This window comes from Cheilinus undulatus, linkage group 8, assembly GCF_018320785.1.
Source record: "Cheilinus undulatus linkage group 8, ASM1832078v1, whole genome shotgun sequence".
NCBI classification, from domain to species: domain Eukaryota; kingdom Metazoa; phylum Chordata; class Actinopteri; order Labriformes; family Labridae; genus Cheilinus; species Cheilinus undulatus.
Window position 1 is genome coordinate 30,448,449 of NC_054872.1, and position 14,729 is coordinate 30,463,177.

Genomic DNA, 14,729 nt, shown 5'->3' on the forward strand with positions numbered 1-14,729 from the left:
TTACTGTGAGGTTCTGTCTTACTGAGCATTCAAATAAAGACATTCTAAGTGTCATATGTAGACAATAGTCTGTGTAGGTAAATAAATAAGATCCCACTTCCATATTTTGTTCTTAAATATGTATACTGTCCCTGTTGAGTGCAAAATCCATCATCTCCAAACTCACTACTTCTCATGGGAGGAAAAATAAACAGTGCATTATAAAGGCCGGCGTTATGCCTTTCTGTATGTGTGATTAAATTGTTAAGATTTTGAATGGAGCCAAAGTAAGTCACAAGGTTTGGGACAAAAATGTTAAAGCACCTCTAATCCAAAGGAGAAACAGGGTTTAGGCACGAGCTGTTTTTGATTCTTTTCATTGGTTTGGAACTTGTAAAACCCACTGACAGACGCAGGATGGGACCAACGAAATAGATTTATTAAGAAAATAATGGAAATAAGAGGTTTCTGTCCAACAGCAAGGACATTTTATCATCCAATACAGATACAGTATATTACATGTTTTAAAGAGACTATTTGGTATGGATTTGGATATTGTGCATCTTTAGATTTTGGCTTGATCTTAAGTGTGGCTTGAGGAAAAAAAGGTTGAAAGCCAAATGCTCTAGACTATATGTTATTTACTATTTCTAATTAGCATTTGAGTAAGAGTTGTAATGTAATTCAATTAACTGTTTAAATCTGATGTCTCATGTTAATTGTGTTGTATTCACTGTTCATTGCTATGTGAATGTATGATGTTCAGTCTGTTTTATTGTGTCTGTCCTCAATAAGGAATTTGAGAGTAACCAGTTAAGTCCATCAAGTTGTTCAGTTTCAGCTTCCTAGAACTTTCATGCTGCCTCACTGTCACACCGTTATGGCTGACTGGGACACGTGAAGAGAGAGCAATGCATGGCTCACTATTCCCAAACTGTGATGCAGTGTTTGGTCTTTCTGCTATAAATTCTTGGATTCATTTTAAATACCTAAGATAGCATCAGCCTAGGATGTAAAATGTTAAATATTTCTGTAGTCCAAAAAGATAACCTTGAATTGTTTTTAAAAGATGGTTGATAGCAGATTTTCAGCATGCCTCCATGTAAAAGGTTACATAAACTGAACATAATGTACACATAAATGTTTTGGCTTGTTCTAATTTTTAACACAAGGGGGAGCTCTAGCCATACAACTTATTTTGGCTTATTCCTTCAACAGGAATATGTACTCTAAAACATAAGTTGAATTGTGTAATTTCTTCCTTCAACATTGTATAACAGTCACAGTCCTTTAACAACTCCATTGGCAGAAAATACCGGAAAGATGGTGTTTACTTTTATTGGAAATATTGATTCACAGCTACATATAAAGCCTGAATCATTTGATGTAACACTCACGTGAGTTCATCCCTGCACTTGGACTGCAAAATGCACACCCATTACATCACCTATCAAAGTTTGGATGCAATGCATAGTTATTTAGTAACTTAATAACAGGAGTGTAGATTAAAAAGGGGTCTTGTTGATACCTCAAAGGGAATTCATCTTAGACTCCCCAGATCAAGGCAACATCACGTGTGTAGTCAAGGAATACTAAAAAAGTTTGTATAGAACAGGAACTATTATATCACTCCTGCTGGACTATGACAACTTCAGATGAGATTTCTAAAACAGACAGGTTGAAATATTAGCCACTGTAAAACAATTTATAAGCCTATAAATGATTATGACTGTCTTCTTTTATTATCTTAATGAAGAAATTCCTTGAATTTTACATGTGTGATATTGACTGTCATATAACTACTGACTTTCCTTTGTTTCACAAAAGGAAATAATCTAAAAAAGATTTTCCCTTGTGATAAACTTCAGTGTTATTATCTACATCATTTTCTGTATTCATATTTGCTAAAAAATCTTTTAAAATTCTATTTTTGTACTCAAAGTACAGGGCAATAAATACTGTATTACTGTCAATAAACGAATAGTAAGTGGATATTTGCTGTAACTTTTTAATTGGTGATGATTATGTCTCACATGAGCTCGGATTTCGGGGCACCAAAGTCGCTTGTATTTGTTCTCCCCTCTTCTGTCTGACTCTCAGCTTTCCATCTTTTACAATGTGTACTGGCTCGCTCAAACGTGAAGCGCTACAGCCAAATTATGCAACAGCAATAGCTCCTGCCGCGCTCTCATTGGTCGCCCGGGGTCCCATTCAGGGGGTGTGGTTACAATATCTCCACACACTACTGGACGCGTCCTCGCAGGAGGCGTGTCAGCTGACTTCATTCACAAATCTAGCAGCGGAGAATCTCTCCGACATGTGAATATGGCTCTGTTTATAGTGATGAACACATGTCCCAGCTCCGCTGACGGAAGCGCTGCTGCAGCCTCGGCAGGACGAGCTTTCTAGCATTGAACAGACGTAAAAGCTCATTGCTTGTAGCACGTTAGCTTCCATTGCGTTGTTTTATAACACTTGTAATATGAGTAAACGTGAGACAGCAGCAGTTATCAGTGTGATCCACCAGTGCCAACGCAGAATCAAACTGACTGTCTTCAAAGGATCAGCGTGTGACCGACAGGAAGAGAGATAAAACTGTTATTGTTCTAAAAGTACTGGGCTGCTTTAAAGTCAGTTTTCAAAAAAACAGTTTGTAGGTCTGTTTTCTGCTCTTCTTTAAAAGGATGATGGACATGTAACAATCTAAATAAAAGGGAAAGTATAAAGATCTCTGTTCCCTAGTCAAATGGGTTAGCTGTATTATCACAGTTATGTAAAATTCCTCCACTTCAGAGGAGGGTGAAGCAGGCAGACAGGTGCACTGCAGAGAGGACACAGCAGCACCAATTGTTGCCCAGCTGTCCTGGTTTCCAGGTGAAACGTGAGGAAGGCTACTCGGACTTTGCAATGAGAGTGGAGACAGTTAACAGTTTAGTCTCCCTTTAGGCCTCTGTTTTCCCTCAGGTGGGTCAGGTTTCTGTTGTGGTGTCTCGCTCCCACCACACCTACTTTTGGCCTTACAGGAACTCCTACATGCTTTCACAATGACCACGGCAACAAGATAAACTTCATGACAGCAGCATCAACATGTTGTCTATAGGACTAAATATATATGCTGGCTCTCCTTATGTGAACCAGAGGATTCAAACAAGCCCGTATGTCACTTTAGGACACATGGCTCAGCTGTGAAATAATTCACACAATGCTGTTACTTTGAAGCAAATACATTACTCATACATATATAATCCAGATGTCCTTAACTCTATCCCTACCTTAAATAACCCTACACTAGCAGGCTGTTTTTCTATTTTAAGGACCACATTGGTGCTCTACACTTATAGATTTTAGCTTAATAAGTTATTGAATTCTCAAGCTTGTCAATAAAAGGGAGCATGGTGAGAAGAAGACGAAAAAAAAACAGCTGGGGGATGGGAACATAGGGGGAAGGGAGATGGAGAGATGGAAATGATGGGGGTGGTCTTCAGCACCCATGAACTCAGAAGAGGTTCACCGGGTTCATGTGCAGCAGAGGAATGCTGCGGGGGGTTGGAGAGCTTTTTTTTCTGTAGACCTGGCCCTTGCAAGGTATACAGAGCATGACCTCTCCCCTGGTTTACTATTACCACAGGTCAACCATTATTGTGTTTTGACAATAAATGGGGTTGGTTTGCTCACCTGACGTTAAGGTTACTAGGTGTTTGTACATACTGACAATGCCCAAAGTAAGGTATCGTGGATCAATGAGGACACAGCCTGTTGTATGTAAGCTGGGGAGAGGGGTCAGTGGGTTCAAATGTATGTTGTATGTTCAGTGGGGGGGATGGGCTGTCCCTTCATCCTTTTGCTGCAACATGCAAGGTGCTTAGAGGCATCCAAAGCTCTTCATGCTAGAACCTGGCATTTCACAACTAAAAATACCAGTAAAGCTTTTATAATAATGGACCTGCAATTAAAGACTTACGAGGAGAGGAAATTCCAATCTATAAGATGAGAACGGGACCCATGATGTGTGTGTGTGTGTGGTCTATACATTGTGGTATGCTACACCGCATGTTTCACGTTGGGGTTACTGAGTTCACTATGTAGTAACCTAGAAAAGGGGGAAGCTGCAACCTGACCATAAATCAAAGATCTTGACACTAACTTGCTGCATTGTAATCAAACCCAGAGAAGTCATTATTGATTTACTGGTGATTGATTTCAAACAATTGAGCACATTTTAGAATTAAAAAAAGCATTTTTTATCGATTGTTTTATATGAAAAATATATATTTTTACTTTTTTGTGTCTTTAGCTTTATTTTAATGGGTGTATGCCCTCGGGAATGACGAAAATTTTTGTCAAAGATGACAATGTGAATGGATGTTTGTGTCACTTACTATCTGAGCAGCAGAGCAGGTTTGTCAGTTAAACAAACAGGGCTACTAAAGCAAAAAGCATGCACCCCACAGAATTTGAACTAAATCTGCAAGAAACAAACAACATCATAGGGAAACACTGACAGTGACAGTTATCAAACCCAAGATATAGCAGTTTTAAAAAGCATGTTGGAAAATGGGCATTAAACCTAATATTTGCAGCCAGTTTCCTGTAACATCTTAACAATTAATATTTTCCTCCTGAAGGCTCCTTCAGAAGGCATAGGACTTTGATTGACGATGGCTGAAGTAAGGAGGAGGGAACCATGGAGACGTATAGTGGCTTTGTTAAAAATGTGAGTGTGTCATTGAATCAAACATAGGATACTGATGTTGCCTGGCGACAGACTAAATGCATAAAATTCACAGTGATATGACAATGGACTGTATGTAGTGTGGCAATGCTCAGTCTAAATATCAGAGCATTTTCCCTTGGTCCCCAAATGAAGCCTAGTTCAACATCAAGTGCATTTGATTCTTTTTTGTGAAACATGAATATGAGGATTGGTTTGGTATACTACAATGGTACCTCGTTTTAAACGGCAGCATTTTATATTTCTCTGTGAATTCTTCTCCTTTTGGGTCCTTTTTCTGTGGGACTAAAATGTCATGTATGTTTTGCTGGTGTTTTCAGAGCAGTTTTCTAATTAAACCCATATCAGTACGTCTGGCGTGCTGAGTTGCATAAGGTATGTGATATTCTGGCGCGTTCTGTGTGCGCGTGCCTCTGTGTTTTGGGAGTGAGTGTGAGGGGGCGGGACCATTAAGACAGTGTACATCAGATGCACAGAACATATTGTGCATCTCTCGGGCCAGCACCGTAGTGCATACATGCCCGATTCGTGCGTGTGTTTACACCCGCTCGCTGTAGTAGAGCAGCCCTGCCCGACACCGTGCACACGGGTGACACATGAGTGGGCCGGACTGTGAGTGCTCGAAACGCCGTCCAATCAACGGCGAGTAAAGCAATCACTGGCTGGATGAGTCAGCCAATAGCGTACGAAGATGCCGGGGTGACAGCCAATAGAAATCGCGCAAAACGTGGGCACGTGGATCCGCGCACATGTTGACGCTCGCAAACTGCCGAGAGAAAGAGCTAGCAAAGACACAAACCGATGAACGGCCGGGCGGTGTGTGTGTGTGAAGAGAGCTGAGGCTGGCCGTCCCGATGCTGCTCCAGCCACGGACCGTGTATTGACGGATCTGTAGTATCAAAGTAGGAGATAGAGCCGTTAACGATTGTTTCAGGCAGCGGCTGCTTTTATCTCGCATCACTGAAAGGTGAGTTTTTTCCAACGGTCTTTTTCATTCAACGGCTAACGTTTCTGTAAGTTGGCAAGCTAACCTAAAGGAATTTCCTGCCCCGCTATCCTGTTTGTTCTCCCGGTAAAAATTGTTGTACAAGCCAGGACGATATATTCTCAAAGCGAGTTGTCTGAGTAAATACTCATAAAATAAAATGCATTATCTCGAAGCCATTATAGTTACACTAAAACAACTGTACGTTTAATACTATTATTCCAAATATACATTTATTATACTTTGTCGACGCTGTTTCTGGATTATTTCAGGCATTTAAATCGAAGCAACTTTCTTACAAATGAGCAGAACATTATGTAAACGCGTGTTTCAGTTCCTCTTGTGGGCATAGTGGTGGGCTGACACAGACGGGCAGGATGCACCTGAGATGCAGCCTCATGATCCACGCGTATCTGACCAGACTGTACCCACACATGCACCATCACCTCCCCTCTACCTCCATATCCTTCCATCCCACCTCCATTCCCATCTCATGCACCATGCACAGCCTGGGAACTTAATCACACTGGTCTTTGAAGATATTGGACTAATGGACCAGTTGGATCATTGTGTTCTTGCTCTGCGTGTTTTCAGTTGACTAATGCAGGTGCATGTAAACAACGTGACTTTTAGTTTTGGGAAAGAACTTGCCTGATGGAAAGCCAAGTCACCAGACTCAGTAAAACGTGAACGGCTCAGCATGTTGGCTGTTTTAAAAGCTGAAAATTGGCTTGCTCAAAGGTCCTAGTTTCCTAAAATCAAGATATTGTGAGAAATTGTTGAACTCTGTGATTGCCTAATTTTATTAATGTTTGCACAGAGAAAGAAATCAGCATCCCCCTCCTTTGTCAGTGGGGTTTATTTCTTGTGATGATAAAAGTGTTGGTTTGTTTTAATGTGGAAGTGTATTCCTGCAACTCATGTCATTTTTTTGCTGTGTGTTGCTGGGATCAGAGACTGGCAGTTACTCAGAGATTACAGAAAGAAAGGGAAGAAGACAGAGAAGGCACATGGCAGGAGATAGAGAATGCAAAGTGTGAGTAAGAGAGGAGGAGAAAGAGGAGTAGGAAGAGGAGGAATGGTGTAAGGAAGAGGAGCACTGGGTTTGTGTGCGTAGCAAACAGGATGAGCTGAAGGAGAGCAGAGAGAGATGAGAGGCATACAGAAAGGCAGCCGTACAGGAAAGAGAGACGTTTGTGTGTGTGTGTGTGTGTGTGTGTGTGGATCCAAGGGGGGATGGAGAGCAAGCCCGAGACAGAGGGGAGGGGCTAGAGAGAGCACCGGAGGCAGTGGGATAGAGAGAGAGACTGCCTATACTGATTTCACTACTCTACATGCTCCCATCCCCCTCACGTTTTACTCTCCTCTCCAGTCTCCCAATCTCCTCAATGGGAGCCAGACATGCACTACCATTGTGTGCCTACTGCCAACCCCCAGTCCCACTCTGCACCATGCTTAACTAGGGCACCAGTATACCCACCATTTTGAGTAATTGGGGTTATTATTTTTGGGAGAGAGATAACAAAAAATAGAGTATTGGTAATTGGAAAGTAGTTCTTTTTGGGGGAATTTGTTTTATTGCCTTTCACATCCTGTCTGCTCTGTCTCTCACTCTTGTTACTACTTTATACATGCTGCTTTTTTTCTTTCCCTAGTATAAATAATTGTCATAATAACCCTCCACTGCTTCCTCCACAGAAATGCAGTCCCAGGGCAGCACTTCCTCCCAGCCCTCCTTTGATTCCCTGAGCTCCAGCGACAGCCTCTTGTTCAGCGACTCGGAGCAGGCAGAGGACGACACAGACGTCTTCCTAACAGACGGCTCTTCCTCTGTCATCATTGGTGGTGTGGGTGGGGCATCAGCTAGTGAGGACAGAGGATCGGACAGTCCTGGGTCCCAGTGGACTTGTGATGGCTTCACAGATAAAGAGGAAGAAGAGGAGTTGTTGGAGAGCAACCGCGGTGGCAAGTCAGCTCGCATCAGCCTTGAAGAGACGGATCACTCAAACCAGATCCAGAAATCAGAGGGGGACCTGCTATTTGCTCAAAAGGTAACAAACCAAGGGCCCAGAGAAAAGAGTGATGATATGAAGGATGACAGGGCAATGTGTGCGCTGCAGAAGGCGGCTCAGTAGACTGATTCAGACAGCAGTGCCAAACCCAAACTCTGTAGTAATCGATCTTCTTCTCCTTTCCTCTCTCAGTGTGCTGAGCTGCAGGGTTTTGTCAGGCCCCTGCTGGAGCTGCTGAATGGACTGAAGAGGGGCCGCTTCGACCGTGGTATGCATCCTTGCGTCACTGCTTCCTCATAAGCACATGTAGACTGGCAGCTAAAGTTTTATATGCTGAACACTGGTTTATGTGGCATGGGTGGTCTTTGAATCAGACTTCTTCTCTGTATATGTGTGTAGCAGTGTGTATTGATGCAGCCTATTGATGTAGTTGAAAGTGCAGTGTGTGTGAAGCAACAGTCTTCTGGCTGACTCATCTGCTCTAAAGAGTCCACTGATATCACTGTATGGTGGTGTGTGTATGTGAGATAAAGAGAGCCAGAGCAGGTCTACATATGCATGCATGTGTTTCCATGTCTATGAAGTGTGAGAGTGCAAATACTGACTGAGGGATTATGTTTTTGATTGACAGGTTTGAGTAGTTTCCAGCAGAGTGTTGCAATGGATCGAATCCAAAGGATCGTGGGGGTTTTACAGAGACCTAATAGCGGGTAAGAAGTCAGCCACATTGTCTTACCATTCCCCTCTAGTTTGTTGTAGCAATCTTTCATTTGCCAGACTGGTAGGCACAACATTGTTGATAAATTTCAGCTTGTAAACGACTGTAGTTATAATCAGTAGAACCTATAGGCCAAGTCTTCTATTTCAAGCCTCATCTCTTGCTCAATGTTTTATTTAACAGTCCCCAGGGCAGGTAGAGTTACATCATTTGCCTGTGGTGCAGACAAACAAATCTTCAGGATAGTGATGTTCCTAGGTGTAAAATTTTACCATCCGATTAAACTCAAAATATAATAATGATAAGCTGAAGTCAAATGAATATATTCTGTAAACCAACTTCACACTGCAATGCAAAAGAAGTCATAACAGCACAATGTTGGTTTGCAGAATGTGGCCCACTTTAGCAGTGCTACCACTTCTGGCCTTCAGTGCTCTTTGCAGGTTAATTTTCACATTTTGGAGTTGAATATTGTCACTCAATACTTAAGATATATGTAACAATAACCTGACAGTTTCTGGAAAACTTTATTCCCAATTTTAAGATCGAAATAGTGCTAAACCCTGCCGTTCCTGTGAGATGCAATTGATGCTAAAGCAGTAAGCTGTTGTATAGATTAAAGAGCATATTGTGGCAACACGGCAGGAGGAATTAAAAACAGCTACAGTGGCTGCATTTGACCAGGATCTGGGGCTAAACTGAGAAAAATTGTTAATAACTAGTTTAACTGACTTGTAATTCTGGTGGCAAATACTAAGGGATCTGAATTTAACTGTTCAGCCAGCACATCACATGCATCCCTACATGAGAAGGAACTGTACATAGATCCATATGCTGGACCATAAATGTCCAGATGTTTTCACATGTGGTAACATAAACACATGTCCTCATTGCCTCACTGTAAATCTTTACTTTCTACCTTTCATAGGGAAAAATACCTGAACACCCTGCTCCAGGTGGAGATGATGTTGAAGCTCTGGTTTCCTCAAATCTCCACTCAGCCTGTGTCTGCAGCCTCCAGCGTTGCCACTTCCCCCGCTCGCTCCCTCCAAGACACTACCAGCTCCACCCCACCACACAAGCACAGGGATCAGTCACATATTCCTGTTAAGGTGAGAGAGTGTGCATTCCTCAGAGTGAGAGCATACTTGTGCAGACACAAACAACCAACCCCCCTTCCCCTTTGCAATTGTAAAACAAGCTCCATTTTCACCTGCAAATTCCTCTCCTGTTCATTTTCCAGAAGCGCAGACTCAGCTGGACAGGCACAGACTCCCCTACACCTTCCCCTGTGCCTCTCAAGTGCCCACGTGTAAATGCAGAAATTAAGAGGGTGAAGCACAGTCTTGATGAAAGGGATGGCACTCCTTCTCCATCACTGGCCTCTGATGCAAACCAAAATCTAGCAGATGTGGCTGGTAACAGCCAGCTAAACGAGGACACAAAGGGAAAGGACGGTGACAGCGAGGAGCCAGGCAAGCGATCGAAATACAAAGCAGGTCAGGGCTCTGAGCCTAGCCTGACTTGGGTTCACATTGCCCCCATCTTGTCCCCACGAAATGCCTGCTCCTCGCATGAGGGCCCAGCAGTGGCAGGTAACAAAGAAAACCAGCCTGCCACTGCCACCCCTCAGCCCAAAAGGAGGGGCAGCCCAGCCATGCAGGACAGCTCTGTCTCTTCTACAACACCCCACAAGCACCCAAAAAATCTGAAGAAGCCGACCCGGTGCCAAAGCCAGCCTGTTGCTGGACAACAGCGTGAGAGTGAGACCTTCGAGATCTGTCAAGGTCAAAGTGTCACACTCAAGCCTTTGCCCAGTGTGTGCTCCACGCCCTTAGAGACCTGATGCACTGATGGAGTAAAGATCTGGCAGCAATGCTTTGTTACACCACTGAGCTATGCGCTGCTGTAAGAGGCTGAGAGCCTGCGATTAAAGATGTGTTTAAGAGAGGAAGGAACAAAGGATTGTAGGTTCAAGATGTTAAAATGATGGATCATACACAACTCTAAATTAATAATACAATTACAACAGGTATTTAAAATAACAGGTCTTAGTATGTGAAAGATTCAGATGTCAAAATTACATAATAGCCTTTGCACAAAAGCAGTTGTGTACGAGTGGATTAGAAGAGAATACCTGAAGCTGAAGGTTGTTTACAGCTTCTTGGGTAATGATCAATCAGAGGGAAATTATGAAGAAGTCTGAGGAGCAAATAAAGGTTTCTCCTCAGCTTGAAAGCAATCAATATATTTTGAAATGACTGTTTTGGTGGGCATCCAACTCAAGGGACACATGCTTGATCTGAAACTAGAAAATGACTGTTCAGATTGATGTTTCAGAGTTTTATTGTGAAGAGGTTGCAGTAGGCGGGATTCAAGTAGTGTAAGCTGATTTTGTTTCTTGTCAGGAGACATGCAAGACCTCATATTCACTTGTAGATAGACTTGAAGTATCTGGCTTGAAGAGGAAATTTGAGGTCACTGAAAAATCTCGTAGCTTGTGACGTGAGAAATACAGTGTACAGAACGCAGCATTTTACTGTTAGTGTGGTGTGATGGAGTCATTGGAAACTGTGGGAAAAAATGATGTCATCTACTCACGAATGTAATCCAAGAACTGTTCGGGCATGGAGAGGAGCGGCATCATCACAATCAGATATCTCCAAACTGTCTGCCTGATGCTCTAAAAAACTGACAGGTGATCACTAACGTGAAATTCCAGGAAGAAAAAAAAACACAAGGACCACTCAAAGACATGTGACTTCAACAGTTAATTTATTCGTGTGTAGATCGGACACTGCATTTATTTATTGTTTGTATTTATTTATTGGGCAGCTGAATATCGCCTCCTGTGCACTTGCATAGTATGGCCTACGACCTGTTTGAGGAGATTGGGAAGATGCTGTTGACAGTTTGTGGGTTTTTTGCTATCATGAGGAAAAAAACAATAGAAAGGAAGTGAAATCTTATGATTGGAATATTGGGACTATTGTGCCTTTTAACCAAATAATAGGATGTGTTCACAAAAGCATTTGGTTCTTTCAGTGCATTCATACTGTGTTTTGATTGTTTTGCTATGATTTCACAAAACCAGTACACACATTCAGTCATGAAAGCCTACATGTAGTCATTTTCATCCTGCTTTGACACAAATCCACAATATCATCAACTTTCTATCTACCGCTCTACAATTCAGATGTTGATTCAGTTAATCCAAACTGCCTACATGTACAGCATTGGCGACTATTTGTCGTGTAGTATTGAAGTGTAGCCTTCCTTTGGCTCAACAGAGGAACAGCGTGATCTGCACTTATAGATGGTGCTCTTAAAAACTTGAAAATAAAAACAGAGAAAATATTAATGTAAGGGAGGAAATCTTTATTTGCACCACCCTCTACTGCTGCTATTGTTATTCTAATTCCAGTTCTGTTTAGATGTTTAATAGGAGGCTCTCTCGGGAATCACAATCTTCTAAATGTAGTAGGGGGTTTCAGCGATGTGATTGGAATTATCTTTATTGCAAAAAGTATTGTAAATACTTAGACAAAGATATTTTTAAATTGGTATGAGTGCTTCATACACTATTTAGTAGAGAGGAGGGGAATCCTTGTACCAGACTTCTTTTTTTAAAAAAGAAAAGCACCACATGTGAACACAGAGCCACTGGCAGCCTCCATGTTACTGCCTATGTTTGCGGAGTAAGGAGCAAACAAACCCTTAGTCGCAGACCCAGAGTCAGACAGTCTCACCCCGTCCCCGTCCTTAAACGTGATGGCTCGAGGAGCCAGACACTGACTCTCGATCAGACGCTGGGGGTGTCCTCCACCTCCTCCTGTTTTTAACGGTTGTGGTATGACAGAGAAACCAATTGCACTTATTTTTCATTGTTTGTGTCCTTTTTTTCATGTATGTTTTCTACTGCAGTGGCCACTGCTGATTGGTCATAAATAATATGTCTTGTTTTTTTTTAGCTGCCTTTTTCTTCTTAAACTGTAAAAGCTGACTGTAGTCCCCCTCCTTCTTCTCCCCCCTCCTCCCTCATTCTGCAGCATTTGTCTGCCCTTGCCCTCTCTCCTTCATCTCCCTCGCTCCTGTTAGTATCTTTTCTTTCTAAACTAAACTCTGTCTTTCTCTCCACTCATCTTTACATAATATTACTCTTCTGGCTACTTTTTCAATAATGGTGAAAAGGAAAAAAAATCTTTTAATAAATGACATTTTTTGAAAGCTGAAATGTGGGCCTTTTTAAAATTTCTTTACAGTTTACTTTTTTTAAAAACAAACTGATATTTTACTTTATTTTTGTTGTAATTTCACAGTGATGTAAGCAAGACTTGCATTTTGGAAAACAGCTCTCACTGAACAGATGTGAGACTCGATGGGGTGCAGATTTAGAGACTGTACATTTTGAAGTGTGCGTGCGTGGGTGGGGGGTAGAAGGAGGGGCGGCAGGGTGTGAGTCTACAACCTCGGTAATCTGACTGGCAGTAGTGGGGGGGCCAGCTGATCCTCCAACCAGCTGCTTCTATAGAGAACAAACATTACTGTAGATTATATTTGTGTTCTTGTGGGGTGGTTGTTTATTTTCATAAGATCAAAATGAGTCAAATCCTCAGAGAAGAGAGAAACCCTGCATGGCTGTCTGTGATGCAGTCATAGCATAGTTAAGAACCGTAAAACTGGGGTTTAAGTCTAATCTCTGCACCTCAGCAGGCTTTCAGCCCCTCTAAAAAAAAGGAAAGGGTGAGAGTGAGACGCTTACCTTGCTAATCACTAACCAGAATGTCCTGTTCTCCTCTTAAAGCCCATTAAATGTTCAAACTGACCTGTAGCGCACATTATATATGTTCTTTACCAAACAAAAGAGAGGATATAATTTTATATCTGCAATATAATCACCAAACAGAAACCCAGATGGTTGCTCAGTGAAACAATCAACAGAGGGTTAATTGTAATATTATGTAACACATTGTAATACATTGTACTTGGACCTCACTCTGTGCAGTACATTGCAAGTCATTAGGGAAAGCTGTTCACACAAAGCTGTGACTTATATGTGATAAGATTATGTAAAGATTACACACTGAGTTGATTTATCAGCCACTGTTTAATAAGTGTGTCACTGTAAAATCAATAGCTCCAAAATTTCACTGCCTCCAGTAAAAGTGAATGATTTTGGTTCTAGAGTAATGAAAACAAATCAGTCGTTTTAACAGGAATTTTAATGTCACTAGAACTGATTCTAAATAGACTAGATTATTACTTATTTAGTAAAACAGGGCAGATTTCGAACAAAATAATTTGTTTCTGCTCTGACTGTATAAATTAAGTCAGTTATCTAACATTTCACCATAATACTTGCACATGCTGAAGCGTCACCCATTTTCTCTGCTCTTCAGCAGCACATCCATGGATTCTGCGTGCGAGTGGGCACGAGATTGGCAAATTTTAAGAGGGTGTGGTTTGATGTCTCCCTTCTCAGACGGGATGAAGTCAGCCATGCCTCACGTACGCTCTCACACAAGCACACAAACATACTCAAAGTCATAAACACCGATGCCCACATGCGTGTGTGTGCCCCTCCCTGCCTCACGCTCTGACACACTGACTGGCTGATTTTGTGATGGGCCTGTCTCTGACACACTGACTGTGCTACGTTACAACAACAGAGACCGCCCCGCCTCCCCCTCTCACAGCCCCCCCTTGTATCCATGCAGTTTTAAGCAGAAGAGCCCTTGCCCTCCGTCTCCCTCCTCCCCCTCTTCCTCCTCTAAAGGCTGGAAACGAGGGGCGAGAGGAAGAGGACAGGAAGAGGATGTGTGGAGGGCAGTGAGAGGAGGACTGACATCACTCAATTTTTGGGGAGCACAGGCAATATTTGTCATTTTCACCACTTCTTTTCACATCTCTGCTCATTTTTCCTTTTTTCTTCTCTAGATTTGTTTTAAAGTTTTATGCCCACACTACATTAACCCTTTAAAGCCAACTATAACCTATTTGATACACACTTTTCTAAGGTCTCCATCTAATCAACTTGATCAATAAATTACTATGAAAAAAACCATTTGAATAAAATCAGATAAATGATAAAAATGCCCTCCAGTGGATTATCAGTTGCCAAAAACACCTAATGTATCAAACGGGATTTCTGTAGGAGGTTAAAAAATCATTTCATTTCGAAAAAATTAGAATTTTCTATCATTTGAGTTATAAGGCTTAAAAGGGCTGAACACAAACAGCAAGCTTAATTTTTATTAAGATCAGGACTGTCAAGATTAATGGGAATAACTGCGATCAACTAAG

At 41.9% G+C, this 14,729-nt stretch overlaps 1 protein-coding gene across 1 annotated transcript; it reads left to right on the forward strand.

The window, feature by feature from the left end:
• The first annotated feature begins 5,496 nt into the window (after nucleotides 1-5,496).
• LOC121514241 (circadian-associated transcriptional repressor-like) lies at nucleotides 5,497-12,628 on the forward strand. Its single transcript, XM_041794356.1, has 6 exons — nucleotides 5,497-5,678; nucleotides 7,395-7,747; nucleotides 7,901-7,976; nucleotides 8,340-8,418; nucleotides 9,355-9,538; nucleotides 9,670-12,628. Exons 2-6 carry the CDS (start codon nucleotides 7,397-7,399, stop codon nucleotides 10,270-10,272), a joined length of 1,293 nt encoding a protein of 430 aa, XP_041650290.1. The 5' UTR covers nucleotides 5,497-5,678; nucleotides 7,395-7,396; the 3' UTR covers nucleotides 10,273-12,628.
• Nucleotides 12,629-14,729: the final 2,101 nt, after the last annotated feature.

Excerpts from the sequence above, each read along its gene's own strand:
- LOC121514241 (XM_041794356.1), top strand. The coding sequence starts at position 7,397 with ATGCAGTCCCAGGGCAGCACTTCCTCCCAGCCCTCCTTTGATTCCCTG. Across the intron at positions 7,748-7,900 it reads ACCTGCTATTTGCTCAAAAG|TGTGCTGAGCTGCAGGGTTT; the intron begins GTAACAAACCAA and ends TTCCTCTCTCAG. Across the intron at positions 7,977-8,339 it reads GAGGGGCCGCTTCGACCGTG|GTTTGAGTAGTTTCCAGCAG; the intron begins GTATGCATCCTT and ends TTTGATTGACAG.